The sequence below is a fragment of the Carcharodon carcharias genome, chromosome 19 (genome assembly GCF_017639515.1).
Source record: "Carcharodon carcharias isolate sCarCar2 chromosome 19, sCarCar2.pri, whole genome shotgun sequence".
Lineage (NCBI taxonomy): Eukaryota > Metazoa > Chordata > Chondrichthyes > Lamniformes > Lamnidae > Carcharodon > Carcharodon carcharias.
Window position 1 is genome coordinate 75447025 of NC_054485.1, and position 26584 is coordinate 75473608.

Consider the following 26584-nt stretch of genomic DNA (forward strand, 5'->3'; position numbering starts at 1 on the left):
GAGTTTTTATAACAATTGGCAATGGTTTCATGGTCATCATTAGACTTTTAATTCCAGATTTTTATTGGATTCAAATTCCACCATCTGCCATGGTGGGATTTGAACCTGGATCCCCAGAGCACTACCCTGGGTCTCTGGATTACTAGTCTATTGACAATACCACAATGCCACCTGGCACAAATCCCACCGATGGAAGGAGGGAGAGATTCTACCCCTGGAGTGGAACTTGATCCCTCAACCCCCTGACTTGGAGAACAAGGTTGTGGGTTCAAGTCCAACTCCAGATGGATTATTCCATGAACATGGATTAAAGTTGTTGTCAAGACCACACAAATAATTCCTCAGGCTCTGGGCTCCCTACAAACCCCACCCAACGTTTATTGAAACACAAACATGTTGTAAAATGAGTGAAGAAATTGTTGTAGAGAATCCAAGGCAATTTGGCAAACTGGATCCAGAATTGGCTGAGTGGCAGGAAGCAGAGGGTGATGGTCGAGGGGTGTTTTTGTGACTGGATGTCTGTGTCCAGTGGGATTCCACATGGATTGATGTTGGGTCCCTTGCCGTTTGTAGTATATATATAAACGATTTAGATTTGAATGTTGGAGGGTTGATCAGTAAGATCGCGGGTGACACGAAAATTGGTGGGGTGGTTAATAGTGAGGAGGATAGCCTTAGATTACAGGAGGATATAGACGGGCTGGTCAGATGGGCTGATCAGTGGCAAATGGAATTTAATCCGGATAAGTGTGAGGTGTTGCACTTGGGCAGAACAAACAAGGCACGGGAGTACACGATGAACGGTAGGACCCTGGGAAGTACCGAGGACCAGAGGGACCTTGGTGTGTATGTCCACTGGTCCCTTAAGATAGTGGGACAGGTAGATAAGGTGGTTAAGAAGGCATATGGCATAGTTGCCTTTATTAGCCAAGGCATAGAATATAAGAGCAGGGAGGTTATGCTGGAACCGTATAAAACACTGGTTCGGCCACAGCTAGAGTATTTTGTGCAGTTCTGGAATCCGCATTATAGGAAGGATGTGATTGCACTGGAGAGAGTCCAGAGGAGATTTACCAGGATGTTGCCTGGGCTGGAGAGTTTTAGTTATGAGGAGAGATAGGATAGACTGGGGTTATTTTCCCTGGAGCAGAGGAGATTGAGGGGGGTCATGATTGAGGTGTATAAAATTATGAGGGGCATAGATAGACTAAACAGGAAGGAACTTTTCCCCTTGGTGGAGGGATCAATAACCAGGGGGCATAGATTTAAGGTAAGGGGCAGAAAGGTTAGAGGGGATGAGGGGAAGAATTTTTTCACCCAGAGGGTGGTGGGAATCTGGAACTCACTGTGTGAAAGGGTGGTAGAGGCAGAAACCCTCATAACACTTAAGTAGTATTTGGATGTTGACTTGCGATGCCAAGGCATACAAGGCTATGGGCCTAGTGCTTGAAAATGGGATTAGAATAGTTAGGTACTTGTTTGACTGGCGCAGACTCAATGGGCTTTTTCTGTGCTGTAGATCTCTGTGATTCTATGGTTATGCACTGCATTGATCATGAAGCCAATCAGATCACAATGTACCATCCTTAAATAAAACTGCTTCAATTGGTCTCACACAATTTTGAAGAAAGTTTTGCTTTAGTTAAACTCCTTGACAAATATTCACAATCCACAAGGACACAGGTCATTGCTAAGAGTTTGCACTAGTTTGTATTGGTTTTATCAGTGTAATCTGGTTGAAATTGACTGTATCAGGAAGTTTAAATGTAAGTTATGTCAAGCACAAATTGAACTTTAATGTTGGTTTATTAAAGCTCTGACCACGATCACACAAGAGAATAATGAGTGGCGAGTTTCTGCTGATTGCTAGAGGGTGAGATAGATAGGAGAGAGATCGAGGAGGAGAGACAGGAGAAGAGAGAGAGATAGAGAGAGGGTTGAGGGGAAGGAGAGGTCAGAAAGAGGAAGAGGAGCAAAGAATAGAAAGAGGGTAGGTGGGTAAGAGAGGTAGGAGGTGGAAGAATGGAGGATAGCAGATGAGAATAAATTACTCCATCTCTCCTGTGCCCCTCTCTCCTGTCCATGTGCTGATCCCAGCACCACACATCATCCTTCCCTTGGATCTGTGGGATTTCCTCTTCTGATCTGCTGTCAAACACATCCGAGGCTACACACCCCACACTGATGTTGTCAGGTTGAAAGCCTCCGAGGATGAAGAATGCTATTCCCACACTAGAAATCTCTCAAATGTTTACCGGGGGAACTGAGACAGCAGCTGCAATAAGTGAGGTTTCATTCTGATGGGACAATGACAAGTTTAAATCCCCACCTGATCTGCTGCTCAAAGTCGCCTCTGTTTCACTGGTCAGTTTCCCAAGCTTCAGAAAACTCATGTTACTCCAGAAATATTTGGATTGGCTGTGAGAGACGTCAATCAGAGAGCCCACCCACTCTGCCCATTCTCTCCTCTTCCTCTTCCACAGCTGGTTCACTTCCTGTAGGGACTGAAAACCAAGTGAGGAGATGGTGAGTGAAGGAACAGAATTTATAATAATTACATCACATAATATCCACACTAATGTTCAGGCAGTCTGACTATCCTGTGGGGAATCAGGTGTGGAAATGCCCCTTATGCTGTGTGAGAAGATCCAGCTGAGAGAGCTGTTTTCTGGGTGCTTTGTGCTGAACTGTTTGACTGGAGCTGTGTGTTGGATATTGAGTGTGTTTATTGGAAGCATTTCCCTTCTGATTTACAGGCTGAGTTTTGTTGATGGGTCATTACTGAATATGAGAAGGTGAGGTGTAATTATCTGGGAGGTGCAGAGTGTCTGAGGATTCTTACTGATTTCCTGTTGTTGAGTTCTGTGTGTGTGTGTGTGTGTGTGTGTGTGTGTGTTGGGAGCTGGTTATTATCCTGTGGACTGTAATTTATACAGTTCTTCTGAGGGAATGTTGCTCTGTTGGTGTGGCAGTACTGAGAGAGAGCTGCCTCCTTGGAGGGGCAGTACTGAGGTAGAGCTGCCTCCTTGGAGGGACAGTACTGAGGGAGAGCTGCCTCCTTGGAGGGGCAGTTCTGAGGGAGTGTTACCTCAGTGGAGGGGCAGTACTGAGGGAGAGCTGCCTCCTTAGGATATAGGAGTAGGAGTTTAGGCCATTTCATGTCTCAAGCGTGTCCCACCATTCAGTGAGAGCATGGTGTATCTGTGATTTGATTCCATATTCCTGCCCTTTCCCCATATCCATTCAAACCTTTGGTGAACGAAAACCAATCAATTCAGATTTAATATTAACAATTGATTTACCATCGCATTTTGTTGAGTTCCAAATTCTACCTTTGTGTATTCAAACGTTTCCTAATTTCACTCCTGAAAGCTCTGGCTCTCACTTTTAGATGGGCGCCCCTAGTCCTCAACTATTCCCCATATTTATTAATGATTTAAATGATGGATGAAAAAAACACATTTTCAAATCACTGATGATGCAAGATAGGCATTTGTGTAAACATTGTACATGGAAATATCAAATTACAAAGAGATATTGATAGATTAAATCAGAGGATAAAACTGTGGTAAATGGATTTCAATGTCAGCACTTTGAACCTACAAAGGGTAGAACAGGGATTCTAAATTGGGAAAAACTAGAAACAGTGGAGGTTCAAAGTGACTTTGGGAGCCAGGTACAGAGATAATTAAAATATCATGAACAAGTAGAGAAAACAATCAGAAAGATGAGGAGGTAGAGGTCATGTTTCAGCTTTACAAAGCCCTGTTTGACCACACCTGAATACTGGGAGCAGATCTGGGCCCCTCACCATAGGAAGGATGTATTGACCTTGGCGGGAGGGCAGTGTAGATTGATGAGAATGATGCCTGGACTGCAAGGGTTAAGCTGTGAGGAGGGATTAAACACAGGGTTATATTCATCAGACTTTAGAAGGTGAAGGGTGAATCTGATCGGAGTTTTCAAGATATTAGGGGGAAGAGATTATTTTCATTGGTTCTCATTAATCTACACTTGACAATACAGATTATATCCCATAATATGCACACTAATTTCAGGATTAATATCCAGTGTGAAGGAACATTCTTGTGATGTAATGTTGCTGGATGGTATATTGCTGATGGAGATAATAATGGTTTTTATTTTGATACTAGTCTGCAAATTTAAAAGTTTATTAAATATAGTTTCACAACATGGAGTGGTTGAGGTGAACAGCATAGACACCTGTAAGGGGAAACTAGATAAGCACATGAGGGAGAAAGGAACAGAAGGATATGTGGATAGGGTGAGATGAAGAGGGTTGAGTGGAAGCTCATGTGAAGCATAAAGACCAGCATTGACAAATTGGGCTGAATGGCCTGTTTATGCACTGTAATTCTATGTGGGTAATTTCCATGTTTGGATTTGAACTCTCTATCCCTGGATTGTTCATCCAGCACCTCAGAATTCGGCTGTCATACCTGGAGACATACTTAATGTCTTTGAATGCCGACATTTAAGGTAGCCTCAGCCTTTTCCAAAAGCCTGAACTTGGATTTCAAGTGTTATCTCCTTCAGCAAAGGAGGAGAGGGAGTTGGAGGAAATCATGTTTCCTTTTCCTGTTTTACAGAAGGATTGAACCGTACTACACCAGAGAATACAGAGAGGATAGACACCGCAGATAGATCCTGACCATTACCCAAGGAACAACTGTATAACTGTGGGAAAACATCCAGTCCCTTCACAGCATTGCTCAACACAGAGAAGGTTGGACAGTGAAACCATCATCTGGAAATTGGGCGAGTCAGGGGAGCTTTGACATATCATCAGATCTGAAACTGGTCAGTGGTGTGGAACCTTCCGTCAGAACCAACCTTTCTGAAAATTCGGCTGTGGGTGATTGGTCAGGGTGAGGCTGGGAAGAAGTGCGAGTGGCTCCAAGTGTGGTGAGAGCTTCAATCATTCATTGAGCCTCATGAACCACTGACTCATTTCTACAGGTGAGAGGCTGTTCAGTTTTAAGGTGTGTGAGGCAGGCTCCACAAGCTCATTGGCACACCAGTTGCGTCTGTTGTAAAACTGTTAACTCAAGGACAGTAACATGGAAGAGAAGCCATTCAAGTGTAAGGTGTGTGACCAAGCTTTCACACAGTCATTGATGCTTCTGAATCACCGACACATCCACACTGGGGAGAAGGCATTCAAATGTGAGGTGTGTGATAAATCCTTCTCAAAGTCATCAAACCTCCACATGCACCAACGAATTCACACTGGGGAGAAACCATTTACATGTCAGGTGTGTGGTAAATCATTCTTGCAGTCATCATCCCTCCTTGAACATCAACGCATTCACACAGGGGAGAAACCATTCACTTGCGAGGTGTGTGACAAATCATTCATGCATTCCTCATCCCTCCGTGTACACCAATGCATCCACAGAGGGGAGAAAGCATTCATGTGTGAAGTGTGCAACAAATCATTCTCGAACTCATCAAACCTCCGTGTACACCAACGTATTCACACAGGCGAGAAACCATTCATGTGTGAGGTGTGTGCTAAATCATTCTCACAGTCATCGAACCTCCGTGCACACCAAAACCTTCACACCAGGGAGAAACCATTCACATGTGAGGTGTGTGATAAATCATTCTCTGACTCATCAACACTCCATGCACACCAACGTATTCACACAGGGGAGAAACCCTTCAAGTGTGATGTTTGTGATAAAGCTTTTGTAAAGTCTTCAACCCTCCTGGTACACCAGAGGATTCACACGGGGGTGAGACCCTTCAGCTGTGAGGTTTGTGAGATGGCTTTTTCCCGCTCCTCTGATCTCCTGACGCACCAGAGGATTCACACAGGTGAGAAACCCTTCAAGTGTGAGGTATGCGATAAAGCTTTTGTAACTTCTTCAAACCTCCTGGTACACCAGAGGATTCACACAGGGGAGAAACCCTTCAAGTGTGATGTTTGTGACCTGGCTTTCACCCACTCCTTCGATCTCCTGAGACACCAGAGCATTCACACAGGGGAAAAACCCTTCAAGTGTGAGGTTTGCAATAAAGCTTTTGTGAAATCTTCAGCCCTCCTGAGACACCAGAGAATTCACACAGGGGAGAAACCCTTTAGGTGTGAGGTGTGCTATAAATCATTCTCAGAGTCATCGAGCCTCCGTGTACACCAACGCATTCACACCGGGGAAAAACCATTCAAGTGCGAGGTGTGCGACAAATCATTCTCGTGGTCATCAGCTTTCCGCGCACACCGACACAAACACACTGGGGAGAAGCCATTCTCATGTGAGGCGTGTGACCAATCATTTGCGGAGTCATGGAACCTCCACGCCCATCAACGCATTCACACAGGTGAGAAGCTGTTCACGTGCAAGGTGTGTGACAAATCCTTCTCGAGGTCATCGTACCTCCTGCTCCATCAGAGGATCCACACAGGGGAGTAACCCTTCAAGTGTGAGGTGTGTGACCAAACCTTCACACAATTATCAATGCTCGTGAGACACTGGCACATTCACACTGGGGACAGGCCATTCAGCTGTGAGGTTGTGAGACAGCTTTCACCAATCTTCTGAACTCCTGTCACACTAGACGGCTAGAGGATCCACAGAGGGCAGAGGCCCTTCAAGTATGAGGTGTGCGTCTGAGCTTTCACACAGTCAGCAGCACTCATAAGTCACCAATGCATTCACACTGGGGAGAAGCCGCTCAAGTGTGAGGTGTGTAACAAGGGCTTTCGGCAGTCATTGGCCCTGGTGAATCACCAGCACATTCACACAGGAGACAAAACCATTCACATGCGAGGGTGCGACAATTCATTCCCTGAGTCATCAACCCTCCATTTACACTGACACATTAACACAAGTAAGAATCTATTCAAGTGTGAGATGTGTGACAAAGCTTTCAGAAAGTCATCATACTTCCTGCTCCATCAGAGTATCCACATCAGCAAGTAACCCTTCAAGTGTGAGGCTTGCGATAAAGCTTTCCTGTGCCTGATACAAGAGTGGATTCACACCGGGGCAAACTTTTCAGGAGCAATGTTTGTAACAAGCCTTTTGCCCAGTCCTCCCTTCTTATTTTTATTCTTTTGTGGGGTATGGACGTTGCTGGCAAGGCCAGCATTTGCTGCCTATCCCTAATTACCCTTGAACTGAGTTGTTTGCTAGGCCATTTCAGAGGGCAGTTAAAAGTTAACCACATTGCTTTGGTACTGGAGTCACATGTAGGCCAGACCAGTTAAGGACGGCAGATTTCCTTCCCTAAAGGACATTAGTGAACCTGATGGGTTTTTACGACAATCAATGATATTTCATGGTCACCATCACTGTGACTAGCTTTTTGAATTTAAATTCCACCAGCTACCATGGTGGGATCTGAACCTGTGCCTCCCACGAGGATTAGTCTACGACTCTGGATTAGTAGTTCAGTAACATTACCACTATGCCAATGTCTCCCAAAGCACCAGTAGATCTACACAGGAGAGAAATCATTCAGGTCTGAGGTGTATGATAAGGCTTTCACACAGCCTATCACCTGGACTATTAATGCACTCACACAGGGGAGAAACCCTATCGGTGCGTGTTCTGTAATACAGCCTTCACACAGTTGTTAGACCTTCTGGAACATCAGGAAACACATATGGGAGACAAATTCTTCCAGTGTGACCTGTGATAGGATTGTTTCACCGACTCCTCCTCTCTCACCATACACCGACATGGACTTGGAGCCGGGTCACCTGCTTCCTTTACACTGAGAGTTGTCTGTGTTGTTTACCCTCCAGTGCTCACACAGGGGAGCCGTCGTTCCAAAGCACTGTCTGTTTCAGCAGTGTCTGTCTCGAACCTCTCCCACCATCAGTCCATAAGTTTCAAGAAGGCCAATTTAACCTTTGACCAGATCACCAAACGTCACCAGATGAAGACATCAATATGTATAGAAGCTCCTGTTTATGCACAGATGTCACTGTGTCTCTGGGAGGATTTCCTCAGTCACAGGAAGTAGGTGATCCAGGAGAATGTGTGTCAGGATTCTCCCTGCTCTGGACAAGAGGGAAATATCTCAATAGTTTCCACAGTGTGATTTATCTCCCTTCTTGAAGATTGTCACATTCCTGTAGTTGGGGGAGTTCTTTTTCCTCCCAAATCCATAGGGTGAGTTCATGGAATCTTGATGTGAGCAGAAGTCCACCAGCTTTGAAGACTCAGCTGGAACCATCGGGGCCACAGGCTTTATTATTTTTCATCTGTTTGATTGTTTGTTGCAGCTCTCCCATCGATGGTGACTCACCCATGGATTCTACCCCAGGCACTGGGGAATAGACTGGAGGATATCAGCTGTCACTGTGGATTCATGGTTAAGGAGTTATTCAAAATGTTCTTTTCAGTGTTAACAGATGGCATTGTCATCCTTAAGAAGAGAACCACCATTCTGTGAATGAAGGGGATTTTGTTCATTTGACCTGAGTCTAAAGGTGACCTTGGTGACTTCAGAAAAGATTCACATGTCATGATGATCTGCATATTGTTAAATCATGTAGGCTTTCTCTTCGCACCACATGTCCTTTATCTTCCAGAATTGTCTTTGGGCGTCAGTCTTGAGCTGTTGAAATGCTGTCTTCATGATTATAACCTTGGGCTGTTCTGCCAGGCAATAAAGGCTGATCGTTTTTGGTCACATATTTCAGCATCACATTTGGTCGAACCAGTCTTGGTGTCATCCCATGTCAGTAAAGTTTGGTGCCATTTCTGACCATCAGAATTGGGAGCCAGACTAAAGCACAGGGATTTTAAATAAACTTCTGTCTGTAGTATTCTGAGAGAGTTTCCCCTGATGTGTGTGTTAGTAAAGTGAGCCAGCTCTCAGGAATGGGTATGGGGTTCAGTCAGACCCTGCTTGAGTTGGCGATGTGAATTATAGACAGATCCTCTTTTGGTGACGGGTGTTTGACTAATACCATGGGTAATGTTTGTACTCTCCTGTCTGGGAGGACTACTATCCTGAGTATGGTGAGGGAGTGGGAGTGAGTCTCTACAGACCTGAGTTCCCTCAGCCCTTCATACCTCAATGTAATAATGGTGTGATATGTTCACCTTACACTCTTCCAAGATTCATTTCATGTTCTGGGAATTATCTTGAGTCATTTTCAAATGGTTTGTTATTTTGGTTGATTTAAAGTTTGGTGTAAGCTGAATATTGTATTGCTGTTTATCTGTTGTGTTATCAATCTTCTGTGTAAATTTATAACTCACAATAAATATAATTTTTAACTGAACCCAAATTACCTGATTCGTCAACATGGTGTGTTCCTATTTACTGAAACATTCAGGAGCCTACAGTAAGAGTCTTGTACACAATATATTGGTCAATGACACTGTGGACTGGTTTACTTTCTCCATCAATGGGTTTATAATTTCCAGTTCACAGGAAGTATAACGTTTCCCTAAGGAAGAAAGACTTGCATTTATATATCAACTTTCACTAAAATAGGACATGCAATACCACTTCATAGCTTTTGAAGTGTGACCACTGTTACAATGTAGGAAGCGTAGCAGCTAATTTGCACACAGCAAGCTCCCACAAACAGCATTGTGATACTGACTTTTTTGTCATAAAAACAAAAAAACTGCGGATGCTGGAAATCCAAAACAAAAACAAAAACAGAATTACCTGGAAAAACTCAGCAGGTCTGGCAGCATCGGCGGAGAAGAAAACAGTTGACGTTTCGAGTCCTCATGATCCTTCAACAGAAAGTTCTGTCGAAGGGTCATGAGGACTCGAGACGTCGACTTTTTTGTCATGCTGGTTGTGGGATCCATATTGACCAGGACATCAAGGTATACTCCCCTGCTCTTCTACGACGTAGTGTCATGGGATCTTTTACATTCACCTGACAGGGCAGACAGGGCCTTGTTTTAACTCTTCTGAAAGATGGTACCCCTGACAGTACAACGCTCCCTCAGTACTGAACTGGAGTGTCAGCCTCAGAGCTCAAGTCTCTGGAGTGAGACTTGAACCCACAACCTTCTGACTCAGAGATGAGAGTGCTAACTAATCTATGGCTGACAATAACTTATAATATTTCTGTTGTGTTAGATTCAGTTTCTAAGGGGTTAAGTGCCAAGGCTGTGTACAGAATGCTTTTCCTCCTGTAAACTGGCAGCCTGAAAGTTTGATTTGATTTAAAGTGGTAACTAATTAGAGCTACAGGTGTCAGTGTTGTCTTTATATCTGGGTTCCTGAAGCTGTGAAAGGTGGTAAAGTCCCTGGTGTCAGCTGGAATGGACATCTTAAGGGATTGTCTTCAATCAGTACTGCTGATTAACCATTCTGCTTTCATTCACTCATGAAAGTTCCATTGTTTAGGCACAGTTCTAACAGTCTGTCAGCAATAAAACTTGAGGAATAACCCACTCTTCCCAGGAAAGCTCAGTGTTAGATTTAGTGAGGTTTTTGAGCTTGTTTTCAAATCCCTCCATGGCCTCTCCCCTCCCTATCTCTGTAATCTCTTCCACCCCTCAGTCCTGCACTGGAGTGTCAGCCATGATTTTTTTGTGCTCAATTCCTGGAGTGGGACTTGAACCCACAACCCTCTGACTCAGAGAGCAAAGTTGTGGGATCAAGTCCCACTCCTGATGGATTATTCCATGAAGATGGATTAAAGTTGTTGTGAGGGTCACACAAATAATTCCTCCAACACTCAGCTCTCTGTACAACCCCACCCATCATTTATTAAACACAAACATGTTGTAAAATGAGTGAAGAAATTATCCTTTAGATGTTTACACACTGCATTGACTTCATGATCAATCAGATCACAATGTACCATCCTTAAATAGAACTGCTTCAATTGGTCATACAAGTTTGAAAAAGGTTTCACTTTAGTAAAACTCCTTGACAAATATAAAGCATCCACAAGCACACAGGTTGTGGCCAAGAGTTTGAACTAGTTTGTGTCAGTTTTATCAGTGTAATCTGGTTGAAACTGACCATATCAGGATGTTTAAATTTAAGTTACTTCAAACGTAAATTGAACTTTAATGTTGGTTTATTAAACATTACCCAGGGAGCTCTGACCACGGTCACAGATGGGAATAACGAGAGTGATGAGTGTCTGCTGATTGCTGGAGGGTGAGAAAGGAGAGAGATGGGGAAGGAGAGAGAATTAGGATTGAGGAGGAAAAGGTAGGAAACAGGATGAGGAGCAAAGAAGAGAGGGGGGAGGTTGGCAGGAGAGATAGGAGGTGGAGGAACAGTGGAGGAGAAAAGAGGAGAATAAATTACTCCTCTCCTGTGCATGTGCTGATCCCACCACTGCACGTCATTGCTGCCTTGGACGCTGTGGGTCTTCCTCTTCTGATCTGCTGTCAAACACATCCGAGGCTACACATCCCACACTGATGTTGTCAGTTTGAAAGCCTCCGAGGATGAAGAATGCTATTCCCACACTAGAAATCTCTGTCAAACATTTACCAGGGGAACTGAGACAACAGCTGCAATAAGTGAGGTTTTATTCAGATGGGACAATGACAAGTTTAAATTCCCACCTGATCTGCTGCTCAAAGTCACCTCCATTTCACTAGTCAGTTTCCCAAGCTTCAGGAAACTCATGTTACTCCAGAAATATTTGGATTGGCTGTGAGAGACGTCAATCAGAGAGCCCACCCACTCTGCCCATTCTCTCCTCTTCCTCTTCCACAACTGGTTCACTTCCTGTAGGGACTGAAAACCAAGTGAGGAGATGGTGAGTGAAGGAACAGAATTTATAATAATTACATCACATAATATCCACACTAATGTTCAGGCAGTCTGACTATCCTGTGGGGAATCAGGTGTGGAAATGCCCCTTATGCTGTGTGAGAAGATCCAACTGAGAGAGCTGTTTACTCAGTGCTTTGTGCTGAACTGTTTGACTGGAGCTGTGTGTTGGATATTGAGTGTGTTTATTGGAAGCATTTCCCTTCTGATTTACAGGCTGAGTTTTGTTGATGGGTCATTACTGAATATGAGAAGGTGAGGTGTAATTATCTGGGAGGTGCAGAGTGTCTGAGGATTCTTACTGATTTCCTATTGTTGAGTTGTGTGTGTGTGTGTTGGGAGCTGGTTATTATCCTGTGGACTGTGAATGGTCAGTTCTGTCTGTGTTGGGATTTGGATGTTTCCTGTCTTTTCAAATCCCTCAAGACCTTCCACCACCTTATCTCTGTAACCCGCTTAAAAAAGAGAAAACAGATATAGACTTGCATTTATATATAGCCTTTCATGACCACCAGATGTCCCAAAGCGATTTATAGTCAATGAAATACTTTTGAAGTGTGGTCACTGTTCTAATGTCAGAAGTACGGTAACCAGTGTGCGCACAGCAAGCTCCCACAAACAGCAATGTGATAATGACCAGATAATCTGTTTTTTAGTGGTGTTGTTTGAGGGATTGTTAAGATCCCCATAGAGACTGATAACATTTAGAAGAGTTTTTAATTACCAGTGACCAGCTGAAAGGAATTGCACAACAAGATTTCAAATTTTAAGAATTTTACTCTAACAAACCAACTAAAAGTATTACTGACTCAACAATGCCTCATAGGCAACTAATAACCTACAGAAAAGATATCCCCCCTTTAACTTTTAAACGCCTGAACCTGTCCTACACCACAGTTATACTTCACGCCTGCTCTCTGCAGAATCACAGTTTTTAACAGGACCTATTCCAACATCACCCTCAGCTTCCAATGGGTTTGTTTCTCCCACTTTCTCTGAATCATAACTTTGAGTGACCGTCAAAAGGCATTTGTCTGAGTTGCCAGAGAAGTTCTGAGCTGACAGAGAAAACTGAGGCCCCTTCGGTGATTCCTTCTCCGGCTAAACCAGGATGAATCTTCCAGGGGTCTTTAGATTGCCACGGGAAGCCTCTCTTCAACCAGAGACCGTGTTCCCTCCCGCATTCTCCTTGTCAACTCACAGAAAGGAGGCTCTCTACTATCCATTGACCACACTGCCTGCAGTTTTTGATCTCTGTCAGACCTCTCCCTTTCTGTTCCAAATTTCAGAGACAGAAAGTCTGTCTTGTCAGCCCAAGCTGCTCCTGCCTTTGTTTTCAGGTCTGATAACTCTTGCTCAGCATGTTCCATCTGCCTCCATGGTAATTAAGACATCTGGCCTGTTGCCCTGCAGAGTTATACAACCTCCTACCAAACCCTATTTCCAGGGTATTCTGTTTTATCTTAAATTACAAAAATGTTTTAAAAGATAACAATCTTACAAACTTAGCTTTCATGACATACTCCCAACTTGAACCTTGACAGTAAGGATTTGAGTGATCTGGACGTGAGTTCTCCCAGCACCTCAGGATGAGGCTAGAAGATTAAATATGAGGGTAAACTAGCCAGTAATATAAAAGAAGATTGCAAAAGTTTTTTTTAGATATATAAAGGGTAAGAGAGAGGCAAAAGTGGACACTGGGCTGCTGGAAAATGACGCTGGAGAAGTAGTAGTGGGGAACAAAGAAATGGCGGAGGAACTGAATAGGTACTTTGTGTCAGTTTTCACAGTGGAAGACATGAGTAACATCCCCAAAGTTCAAGAGAGTCGGGGGGCAGAGGCAAGTATGGTGGCCATTACCAAGGAGAAGGTGCTTGGAAAACTGAAAGGTCTGAAGGTGGATAAATCACTTGGACCAGATAGATTACACCCCAGAGTTCTGAAGGAGATAGCTGAAGAGATAGTGGAGGAATTAGTGGTGATCTTTCAGGAATCACTGGAGTCAGGGAGGGTCCCAGAGGACTGGAAAATCGCTAATGTAACGCCCCTGTTTAAGAAGGGAGTGAGGCAAAAGACAGGAAATTACAGACCGATTAGCCTGACCTCGGTCGTTGGTAAGATTTTAGAGTCCATTATTAAGGATGAGATTTCAGAATATTTGGAAGTGCATGATAAAATAGGGCAAAGTCAGCATGGTTTCATCAAGGGGAGGTTATGCCTGACAAATCTGTTAAAATTCTTTGAGGAGGTAACGAGTAGGTTAGACAAAGGAGAGCCAATGGATGTTATCTACTTGGACTTCCAGAAGGCCTTTGACAAGATGCCGCACAGGAGGCTGCTCAGTAAGATAAGAGCCCGTGGTGTTAGAGACAAGGTACTAGCATGGATAGAAGATTGGCTGTCTGGCAGGAGGCAGAGAGTGGGGATAAGGGGGTCCTTCTCAGGATGGCAGCCGGTGACTATTGGAGTTCCGCAGGGGTCAGTGTTGGGACCACAACTTTTCACTTTATACATTAATGATCTAGATGAAGGAACTGAGGGCATCCTGGCTAAGTTTGCAGATGATACAAAGATAGGTGGAGGGACAGGTAGTATTGAGGAGGCAGGGAGGCTGCAGAAGGATTTGGACAGGTTAGGAGAATGGGCAAAGAAGTGGCAGATGGAATACAACGTGGGGAAGTGTGAGGTCATGCACTTTGGTAGGAAGAATAGAGGCATAGACTATTTTCTAAATGGGGAAAGAATTCAGAAATCTGGAGTGCAAAGGGACTTGGGAGTCCTAGTCCAGGATTCTCTTAAGGTTAACTTGCAGGTTGATTTGGTAGTTAGGAAGGCAAATGCAATGTTGGCATTTATTTCGAGAGGACTAGAATATAAAAACAGGGATGTGCTGCTGAGGCTTTATAAGGCTCTGGTCAGACCACATTTAGAATATTGTGAGCAATTTTGGGCCCCGTATCTCAGGAAGGATGTGCTGGCCCTGGAGAGAGCCCAGAGGAGGTTCACGAGAATGATCCCAGGAATGAAATGCTTAACATATGAGGAACGTTTGAGGACTCTGGGTCTATATTCGATGGAGTTTAGAAGGATGAGGGGGGGGATCTGATTGAAACCTACAGAATACTGAAAGGCCTGGATAGAGTGGACGTGGGGAAGATGTTTCCATTATTGGAGAGACTAGGACCCGAGGGCACAGCCTCAGAGTAAAGGGAAGACCTTTTAGAACAGAGATGAGTAGAAATTTCTTTAGCCAGAGAGTGATGAATCCACGGAATTCATTGCCACAGAAGGCTGTAGAGGCCAGGTCATTGAGTGTATTTAAGACCGAGATAGATAGGTTCTTGATTGGTAAGGGGATCAAAGGTTACGGGGAGAAGGCGGGAGAATGGGGTTGAAAAACTTATCAGCCATGATTGAATGGCGGAGCAGACTCGATGGGCCGAATGGCCTAATTTCTGCTCCTATGTTTTATGGTTTGATTATCTACCCCATATTTTTGGCTGAAGACACTTCAACATTGTGTCTTGCACTTGTGTGCCGGGCTGCAACATGGTTGAGAATGGAGGTTACTTGACTGGTTGTCCACAATCCTCAACACAATGTGGCAGGGCTACAGAGATTTGCTGTAATCTTCTAGTTGTGGTACTGTTTAGCTCTGTTTATTACCTGCTACTCTTGATGTTTAGCCTGCATGTAGCTCGCTGCACATTCACTCGGTTCAAACCTTGACTCTAAAGTATACCCAAAGCTGCTCCTGACATGTCTACCTACTGGTTTGATGATAATCACAGAATGAGGGCTGTGAGATTGTGGTGGAATACAATCCTGCTGCTGCTGATGACTCACTGCACCTCATGGATACCCAGTTTTGGGATCTGTCCTTACCCGGGGATGGTGACGGAGGAGTCTGGGATGTTTCCAGATTGATACGATTCAGTGAGTATCACAGCTACTTGACCAGTCTATGGGGCAGCTCTCCTCACTTGGGTACTTGTCCTCAGACCTTGGCAAGAGAAATTTTACAGATTTCACTGGGCTGAGATCACTTTAATCTTATTCTGACACAATGTCAGGATTGTCCAGATCTATCTGATTTTCCTCTTATTATTGGACTTTGTAGTGATTGTTTATCATTGTTTGCTGGGCCACTTCAGAGGGCAGTTCAGAGTCAGCCATGTTGTGTGGGACTGGAGTCACATGTAGACCAGACCAGGCAGTTGTAGCAGGTTCCCTTCCCTGAATAATAATATTTGGGTTTTTTGGACAACTTGAAAGTTTTCATTTTGTTTCTCATAGACATTTACAGCACAGAAAGAGGCCATTTGGCCCATTGTGTCCATGCCTGTCAACAAAGATCTGACTACACTAATCCCATTTTCCAGCACTTGGCCCATAGCCCTGGAGACTTTGGCAACACAAGTGAATATCTAAATACGTCTTAAATGTTATGAGAGTTTCTGACTCAACCTCCCTTTCAGGCAGTGAGTTCCAGACTCCCACCACCCTCTGGGTGAAAAGATTTCTCCTCAACTCCCCTCTTAGCCTTCACCTCATAACTTAAATCTATGTTCCCTGGTTATTGACCCCTCTACTAATGGAAAAAGTGCCTTCCTATCCACCCTATCTTTGCCCCTCATAATCTTACACGCCTCTATCAGGTCCCCTCTCAACCTTCACTGCTCCAAGGAAAACCCCAGCCTATCCAATCTTTCCTCATAGCTCAGACCCTCCAGCCCAGGCAGCATCCTGGCAAATCTTCTCTGCACCTTCTCCGATGCAATCACATCCTTCCTATAACGTGGTGACCAGAACTGCACACAGTACTCCAGTTGTGGCCTAACCAGCGTTTTATACAGTTCCAGTATAACCTCCCTGCTTTTGTATTCTACGCCTCGGCCCATAAAGGCAAGTATTGCATATGCCTTCTTAACTGTCTTATCTACCTACCCTGCTACCTTCAAGGATCTGTGGATATGTACATCAAGGTCCCTTTGATCTTCAGTATTTTCCAGGGTCCTACCATTCATAATGTAATCCCTTGCTTTGTTAGCCCTCCCCAAGTACATTACCTCACACTTTTCTGGGGCATTGCTCGGCCCACCTGACCAGTCTGTTGATATCCTCTTCAGTTTATGCTATCCTCCTCACTATTTACCACCCTAACAACTTTCGTGTCATCTGTGACTTCTTGATTATACTCCCTACATTTAAGCCCAAATCATTTCTGTACACCACAAACAGCAAGGGCCCCAGCACCGAGCCCTGCAGAACCCCACTGGAAACAGACTTCCAGTCACAGAAATGTCCCTGTAACATCACCCTTTGCTTCCTACCTCTCAGCCAAATTTGGATTCAACATGCCACTTTGCCTTAGATCCGATGAGATTACTTTCTTGACCAGTCTGCCATGAGGGACCTTATCAAAAGCCTTACTAAAGTCCATGTAGACAACATCAAATACATTACCCTCATCAACACTTCTGGTGACCTCCTCAAAAAATTGGATCAAATTTGTCAAACATGACCTTCCCTTAATAAATCCATGCTGACTATCCCTGATTAATCCCGTGTCTCTCCAAGTGCAGATATATTCTGTCCCTCAGAATTCTTTCTAGTAACTTCCCCACCTGCGTTGTCCTTTTTCCATTGTGAAGACTGACACAAAGTATTCATTGAGGACTGTACCCACGTCTTCCGGGTCCACACACAAGTTATTTCTATAGCCCCGATTGGCCTATTCTTTCCCTAGTTATTCTACTGCTCTTTATATATTTAAGAAACCCCCTTTGGGTTTTCCTTTATTTGACCCACTAATGCTTTCTCATGCACTCTCCTACCTTTCCTAATTCCTTTTTAGGTTTCCCCTGCACTTTTTATACTTTAGGGACTCTGCCGTATTGAGCCCTCGGTATCTGCCACAGCCTTCTCATTTTTTTAATCCTAACCTTTATGACTCTTGACATCCAGGGTTCTTCGGACTTGGTCCCCACCTTTGTCTTTATGGGAACATATTTGCCCTGTGCTCTTGCCATTTCCTGCTTGAATGCCTCCCACTGCTCTTTCACAGTTTTATCTGCAAGTAGCTGCTCCCTTTCCACCTGGGCCAAACCGTATCTCATCTTAGTAATATTAGCCTTTCCCCAGTTTAGAACTTTTATTCCCGGCCCAACTTTTTCCTTTTCCATAACCATCCTAAATCTAACTGAGTTATGGTCACTGTCTTCAAAATGCTCCTCTACTGATTGGCCTTCCACCTGCCTAGGCTCATTTCTGAATGTGAGGTCCAGAACTGCCCCCTCCCTTGTTGGGTTTTCTACAACACTGGCTAAAAAAGTTTTCCTGGCTGCAACTTAAGAAGTTTGCTTCCTCTCTACCTTGCACACTAAAACTATCCCAGTTAATATTTGGGTAGTTAAAATACTAATTACCCAAATATTAACTAGGATAGTTAATACCCCAAGCTGTTCCAGTACAGATACAACACTGGCATTGCTTGGCCTAAATAGCCAAGTGGTTATGGTACTGGGTTTGTAACCCTAAGATCAAGAGTTCAAATCTCACCATGGCAAACTATGAAACTATGTAACTTCATCTGAAACAGATGGAAACGGGTTTGTACTCAAAAGAGTTACAACACTGGCATTTACTCAGCTATGTGGAAAATTGCCCAGGTATGTCCTGTACACAAAAAGCAGGACAAATCCAACCCGGCCAATTAGTGCCCCATCAGTCTACTCTCCATCATCAGTTAAGTTAAGGAAGGACTCATCAACAGTGCTATCAAGCAGCACTTGCTCAGCAATTAACTGCTTATTGACGCTGAGTTTGGGTTCTGCCAGGATCACTCATCTCCTGATCTCATTACAGCTTTGGTTCAGACATGGACAAAAGAGTTGAACTCCCAAGGTGAGGTGAAATCAAGACCACATTTGATCGAGTGTGGCGTCAAGGAGCCCTTGTGAAATTGGAGTCAGTGGGAATCAGGGGGAAAACTCTCCACTGGTTAGAGTCATACCTAGCACAAAGGAAGATGATTTTGGTTTTTGGAGGTCAGTCATCTCAGCTCCAGGACATCATTGCAGAAGTTCCTCAGGGTAGTGTCCTAGGCCCAATGATCCTCAGCTGCTTCATCAATGACATTCCTTCCATCATAACGTCAGAAGTGGGGATGTTCGCTGATGATTGCACAACGTTCAGAACCATTCACTACTTCTCAGAAATGGAAGCAGTCCATGTCCAAATGCAGCAAGACTTGGACAATATCCAGGCTTGGGCTGACAAGTGGCAAGTAATATTCGTGCCACACAAGTGCCAGGCAATGACCATCTCCAACAAGAGAGAATCTACCCATCACCCCTTGATGTTCAATGATATTAGCATCACTGAATCCCCCACTATCAACGATCTGGGGGTTACCATTGACCAGAAATTGAACTGGACTAGCCATATAAATACTGTGGTTACAAGAGCAGGTCAGAGGCTAGGAATCGTGCGACAAGTAACTCACTTGAATCCCCAAAGCCTGTCCACAATCTACAAGGCACATGTCAGGAGTGTGATGGAATACTCCCCACTTGCCTAGATGAGTGCAGCTCCCACAATACTAAAGAAGCTTTTCATCATCCAGGACAAAGCAACCTGCTTGATTGGTACCATATCCACAAACATTCACTCCCCCCACCACTGAGGCACAGTAGTAGCAATGTGTACCATCTACAAGATGCACAGCAGGAATTCATGAAGGCTCCTTAGACAGCACCTTCCAAACCCATGACCATTACCAAGTAGAAGGACAAGGGCAGCAGTTAGATGGGAAAACCACCATCTGGAAGTTCCCCTCCAAGCTGCTCACCATCCTGTCTTGGAAATATATTGCCATTCCTTCACTGTTGCTGGGTCAAAATCCTGGAACTCCCTTCCTAACAGCACTGTGAGTGTACCTACACTACATGGACTGCAGCGGTTCAAGAAGGCAGCTCACTATCACCTTCTCATGGGCAACTAGGGATTGGCAATAAATGCTGGCCCAGCCAGCGAAGCCCACATTCCATGAATGAATAAAAAAAAACACAGAAGTGCAGGGCTGGAGAGTTAAAAGAGCGTGAGAAGGGGCGAGTCTGAGAGTGGAGCTGGTGAGTTAAAATAGCTAGGTGGTGCTGCTGGATTTTGGTCTGTGGACTGATCTGATTTGGAGAAAATCAAGTATGATGATGCAGGGAACCAGGTAAGTGATTGGTTGATGAGTATTTTACTCCTTTGCTTTTCGCAATTTTTTCACCTTGTAGGAACTGGTTCTTGCTCTACTACAGGGGGAGAAGCTAGCTGTTTGGTGAGTATCTGGAAAGTGGTCAAGGTCTATTATATTCCTAAAGTTCAAAATAGTACAGGAATTTGTGATAAGATTAATAAATATATAAAAGAAAATAAATAACTGAATAAAATAATTAAGTAATTAATTAAAGCCCATAGATATGGCAAGACAGGTGATGTGTCACAGCTGCAGCATGTGGGTGCACTGGATACCAGTGTTATCCAGGGCAAGTACATCTGCAGTGTCTGCGGCTTGAGGAGATTCGACTCAGAGTCATTGAGCTGGAGACTGAGCTGTAGACACTGCGACGCCTCAGGGAGGGGAAGTTACCTGGACGCTTTGTACCTGGAGGCGGTCACACCTGTTAAGATCTTCTGATTTGGAAGGTGGCCAGGGACAGGAGAGCATGGCTATAGCTATGGCAGGTAAGGGGACCCAGAGGGCCAGAGTGCAAGAGTGTGAGTCTCTGCAATTGTCCAATGGATTTGAGGTTTCTCTCAGCTAGTTTGGATGAGAGTGGGGGCTGCAGGGTGGATGAGCAAACTGACCATGGCACTGTGGTATAGGAAGCCATTCAAGTGGGGACAGCACAAAGGAATGTAGTGGTAGTGAGGGGGATTGACACTGTTCTCTGTAACAAGGAGTGAGAGTCCAGGTGGCTATGTTGCCTGCCCGGTGTCAGGGTTCAGGACATTTGCTCAGGGCTGGAGAGGAACTTACAGTGGGAGGGGGACAATCCAGTGGTTGTGGTCCATGTAAGTACCAACAACCCCTAGGCAGGATGAGGAAGGAGGCTCTACGTAGTCAGTATGAGAAACTAGGCACCAAATTAAGAAGCAGAACCTCAAAGATAATAACTTATGGATTATTACTTGAGCCACATGTAAATTGGCACAGGGCAAACAAGATTAGAGAAATGAATGCATGGCTTAAAGATTGGTATGGGTGAAGTGGGTTCCAGTTTGTGGGGCACTGGCATCAGTATTGGGGAAAGTGGGATCTGTACTGTTGGGACGGTCTACACCTGAACTGTGCAGGGGCTGGTGTCCTCGCGAGCCGCATAACTAGGGAAGTAGAGAGGGTTTTAAACTGAATAGTAGGGAAAGGGATCAAATTTGGGAAGATGTGGTAAACCAAAGAGTAGAGACAAGGCAAGAGAGAAAGGTATTAATATGGAAAATGATAAACAGACCATGACAGGAAGGGACATCTAAGAGTAAATCAGGAGATAAGGCTCGACGCTACAAAAATAAAAGGACAAAACCAAAGGCTCTGTATCTAAATGCACTTAGCATTTGAAACAAAACAAATGAACTGATAACGCAAGTAGAAATAAATAAGTACGATCTGATAGCAATTAAATGCCTCCAGGATGACATAGATTGGGACCTGAATATTGAAGGGTGCATGACATTTAGGAAGGACAGGAAGTTAGGAAAAGTGGAGGGTGGCTCTGTTAGTTCATGATGGTATTAGCACCTTAAAGATAGTATCAAACTTATAGAAAAAGCATATAATTACACAAAGGCGGGTGGCAGGTCAGAAGATTGGAAAGAATATAAAGAACAGCAAAGAGTAACAAAAGGATTAATAAGAAGGGAAAAATTAGAGTATGAGAGAAAGCTAGCTAGTAATATAAAGATTGATAATAAGAGTGTCTATAGATACTTAAATAAGAAAAGAGTTAACAAAGTGAGAGTTGGTCACATAGTGTGTCTGGGGAATTGATAATGGAAAGTGGGGAGATGGCAGATGAACTAAGAAGGTATTTTGTTTCATTATTCACCATAAAGGACACAAGTGACATCCTGGAAATAGCTATAATTCAGGAAATGGAAGGGACGGAGGAACTTGAGAAAATTACAATCACCAGGGAAGTGGTATGGATCAAATTGGTGGGGCTGTGGGCTGACAAATCCTTAGGTCTGGATGGATTTCACCCTAAGGCCTTGAAAGAAGTGGCTAGTGAGATATTTGATGCATTAGTTTTAATTTTCCAAAACTCCTGAGATTTGGGGAAGGTTCCATTAAATTAGAAAACAGCAAATATACTTCTTTACTCAAAAAGGGAAGAAAGAGACAGAAAGCAGGAAACTGCAAGCCAGTTAGCCTAATACTTGTCATAGGGAAAATGTTCCAAGCTATTATTAAAGATGTTATAGCAGGGCACTGAAGAAAAATTCAAGGCAATCAGGCAGAGTCAGCATGGTTTTGTGAAAGGGAAATCATGTTTAACCGATTTATTAGAGTTCTTTGAAGGAGCCACGTGTGCTGTGGATAAAGAGGAACCAGTTGATGTCCTGTACTTAGATTTCCAGAAGGCATTTGATAAAGTGCCACATCAAAGGTTATTGTGGAAAATAAAAGCTCATGGTGTAGAGGGTATTGGCAAGGATAGAAGATTGGCTAGCTAACAGGAAGCAGAAAGTTGACATAAATGTGTCTTTTTCAAGGCAGGATGTGACGAATGGTGTGCCACAGGAATCAGTGCTGGGACCACAACTTTTTACGATTTGTATATATGACTTGGATGAAGGGACCGAAGGAATGGTTGCTAAATTTGCTGATGACACAAAGATTGGTAGGAAAGTAAATTGCAAACAGGACATAGATACGTTAAATGAATGGGCAAAGATCTGGCAAATGGAGTATAATGTGGGCAAATGTGAAATTGTCCATTTTGGCAGAAAGAATAAAAATGAAGCATTTATCTAAACGGTGAGAGATTGCAGAGTTCTGAGACTCAGAGGGATCTGGTTGTCCTAGTGCATGAATCACAAAAGTCTAGTATACAGGTACAGCAAGTAATTAGGAAAGCCAATAGAATGTTATCATTTATTGTGAGGACTGCAGCAGTTCAAGAAGGCAGCTCACTACCACCTTGTCAAGGGCAACTAGGGATGAGCAATAAATGCTGGCCCAGCCAGCAAAGCCCACATCCCGTTAATGAATAAAAATTTTGGTGGAACAGGCTCGAGGGGCCGAGTGGCCTACTCTTGCTCCTAATTCATATGTACATATCAAACACATACTCTTAAGGGTAAAACTGGTCTTTGCCAGAATGACATGAACTCAGTGAATTGATAGTCCGGCTTACACTTTGCCCAAATGTCCATTCCATTGCCATCATGGCACCTGAGAAGATGGGGAGCTGGGCGGAGGAAAGAAAGTAGCCACGTTGTCTGCTCCTGGTCACTATCCAGTGTCCCTGCTGGAAACAAAGAGTGTGTGACAGTCAAGTGAGGAAAAAGAAAGGATTTACATCTGATTCCCCCACCCAGGGGAATAGCAGACTGGCACTCACTGTTGGACAGTCTCTAACTGAGGAGTCAGCCTCTTCAGCAAAGGAGGATAGGGAGTTGGAGGAAATCATGTTTCCTTTTCCTGTTTTACAGAAGGATTGCACCGTACTACACCAGAGAATACAGAGAGGATAGACGCCACAGATAGATCCTGACCATCACCTAAGGAACAACTGCACAACTGTGGGAAGACATCCAGACCCTTCACAGCATTGCTCAACACAGAGAAGGTTGGACAGTGAAACCATCATCTGGAAATCGGTCGGGTCAGGGGAGCTTTGACATATCATCAGATCTGAAACTGGTCAGTGGTGTGGAACCTTCCATCAGAACCAATCTTTCCAAAGGTTCGGCTGTGGGTGATCGGTCAGGGTGAGACTGGGAAGAAGTGTGAGTGGCTCCAAGGTTGGTGAGAGCTTCAGTCATTCATCAAACCTCATGAACCACTGACTCATTCCTACAGGTGAGAGGCTGTTCAAGTGTGAGGTGTGTGAGGAGGGATCCACAAGCTCATAAAATCCCCTAACACACAGGGTGCATGTGTTGTACCTGAGCTGTCTGGCAACATGGAAGAGAAACCATTCACGTGTGAGGTGTGTGACCAAGCCTTCACTCGGTCATCGACTCTCCTGCAACACCAACGCATTCATACTGGGGAGAAACCATTCAAGTGCGAGGTATGTGACAAATCATTCACGCGGTCATCGGTTCTCTGTGCACACCAACGCACTCATACAGGGGAGAAACCGTTCAAATGTGAGGTGTGTGACAAATCATTCTCACAGTCATCGATTCTACGCGCGCACCAACGCATTCACACAGGGGAGAAGCTGTTCACATGCAACTTGTGTGACAAAGCCTTCACATTGTCATCAAGCCTCCTGAGACATCAGACAGTCCACACAGGGGTGAAACCCTTCAAGTGTGAGGTTTGTGATAAAGCTTTTGCAACATCTACAAGGCTCCTGATACACCAGAGCATTCACACCGGGGAGAAACCCTTCAGGTGTGAGGTTTGTGAAATGACGTTCACCCAATACTGCCATCTCTTGTGTCACCAGAGGATTCACACAGGGGAGAAACCTTTCAAGTGTGAGGTGTGTGACCGAGCCTTCACACATCCATCAACACTCGTGCAACACCGGCGCATTCACACAGGGGAGAAACCATTCACATGCGAGGTGTGTGAGAAATCATTCTCAGATTCATCGACCCTCCGCGCACACCGACGCATTCACACAGGCGAGAAACCATTCACATGTGATGTGTGTGACAAATCATTCTCACAGATATCAAACCTCCGTGCACACCAACGCATTCACATACGGGAGAAGTCATTCATGTACAAAGTGCATGACAAATGATTCTTGCAGTCAATGACCCTCCAAGACCACCAATTTATTCACATAGGTGAGAAGCTGTTCACGTGCAAGTTTTGTGACAAAGCCTTCACACACTTGTTGATGCTCTGGGTCCATTAGAGGATCCCTTCAGTGGGGGGTAGCCCTTCAATTGTGAGATTTACGAGGAAGTTCTCCTGACATCTTCGCACCTCCTGAACAGCAGTGGATTCACACAGGAGAGAAACCATTCAGATGTGAGGTGTGTGACAAGCCTTTTACACAGTCAGTATATCCCCTGGTCCACCAACATACTCACACAGGGGAGAAACCCTATTGGTTTGAGTTCTGAAATAAAGCCTTCTCACAGTTGTTGGACCTCCTGGAATACGAGCAAACCCTTCCAATGTGATGTGCGCCAGGATTGTTTCACCTAGTCCTCCTCTCTCACCATACACCAATGTCTCCACACAGACTTGGAGCCGGGTCACCTGCTTCCGTTACATTAAGAGTTGTATGTGTTCTTTATCCTCCAGTGCTCACACAGGGGAGCTGTCGTTCCAAAACACTGTCCGTCTCAGCAGTGTCTGTCTCAAACCTCCCCCATCGTCTGTCCAATCGTTTCAAGAAGGCCAATTTACTGTTTGACCAGATCACCAAATATCACCAAATGAAGACATCAATATGTATAGAAGCTCCTGTATAAACTCAGCATCCTTTCAGTACAGCATCAGGTACAAGTCACTTACTCACTCTGACCAATCAGATACTCAGTGGTTAGAAAGGCTTCAGCTTCTGATCTACCAGCACAAGCACCCGGGGAAGGAGCCATTCCTGGGGTAGTAATGGAGGGACTTCAGTTAGCCTTAGCATCTCTGGTCTATGGAGGGGGAGAATCAGCCAGGAATCCCGTTCCTCATCGGTGACCCCAGCTGGGAAGTTGGGGAGGGCAGGATGTGTCTCGGCTGTGACAGTCTCCATTGTCTCACAACATTCACTGTCTGGGTCTACACATGCTGAATGGCCACTCGAACAGAGCACTAGAGGCCAATCAATGCCCACAGTCTGTACTCCAGGTTGATACCTTGAGGATGGAGGGAATGTGAGAGGACAGCAGCTTGTATTTATAGAGCACTTTAACATAGTCAAAAATCCCAAAGTGTTTTATAGAGACGTAATTAGAGAAAAATTAACATTGAGACAAAAAGGAGATATTAGAAAGGGATGACCAAAAACATGGTCAAAGAGGTGGCATTTAAGGAAGGTCCTAAAGGAGGGGAGAGAGATAAAGATGCAGAGAGGTTTAAGGAGGGAATTCGAAACATCTCTTCATACCCAAGTGCCATGTTACCAGCTCTGTTAACACAAGGACAGTTACATGGAAGAGAAACCCTTCAAGTGTGAGATTTGTGTTAAAGCTTTCGTGGTGACTTCAAGCCTCCTGAGATATCAGAGGAATCACATGGGAGGAATCTTTCAGGAGTGGGGAATGTGACTGAGTCTTCATATCTAGTACCACTTCCCAGCATTCTCTCCATTGCACATTAACAGCTTTCACCTATCTACCCTCTTGGTTTTGAATACCTCTACCAAATATCCTTTCAACCTTCTCTTCAAGGAGATAAGTCCCCATTTCTCCCTTCTATCTACGTGACTGAAGTTCCTCATCCCTGGAACCATTCTTGTGAATCTTTTCTGCACTCTCTCTATTGCCTTCACATCCTTCCTAAAGTGCAGTGCCCAGAACTGGACACAATTCCCCAGTTGAGTCTGAACCAGTGTTTTGTATGGGTTTAACATAACTTCCTTGCTTTTGCACTCTGTGCTCCTATTCAAAAAGCCCAGGATGCCATATGTTTTATTAATACAGCCAGGTCCCTCTG

General features: G+C 44.4%; 2 protein-coding genes and 1 pseudogene across 2 annotated transcripts; all 3 read left to right on the forward strand.

The window, feature by feature from the left end:
- The first annotated feature begins 2371 nt into the window (after positions 1-2371).
- LOC121291779 (zinc finger protein 271-like) lies at positions 2372-7177 on the forward strand. The gene is made up of 2 exons (XM_041213328.1): positions 2372-2526; positions 4611-7177. Exon 2 carries the CDS (start codon positions 5082-5084, stop codon positions 6435-6437), a length of 1356 nt encoding a protein of 451 aa, XP_041069262.1. The 5' UTR covers positions 2372-2526; positions 4611-5081; the 3' UTR covers positions 6438-7177.
- Positions 7178-23583: 16406 nt separating this feature from the next.
- On the forward strand, positions 23584-25055 carry LOC121291793 (zinc finger protein 235-like). Its single transcript, XM_041213365.1, has one exon. The coding sequence runs from the start codon at positions 23928-23930 to the stop codon at positions 24723-24725; it is 798 nt and encodes a 265-aa protein (XP_041069299.1). The 5' UTR covers positions 23584-23927; the 3' UTR covers positions 24726-25055.
- The window catches only part of LOC121291242, a 56683-nt pseudogene continuing 54836 nt past the window's right edge, over positions 24738-26584 (forward strand).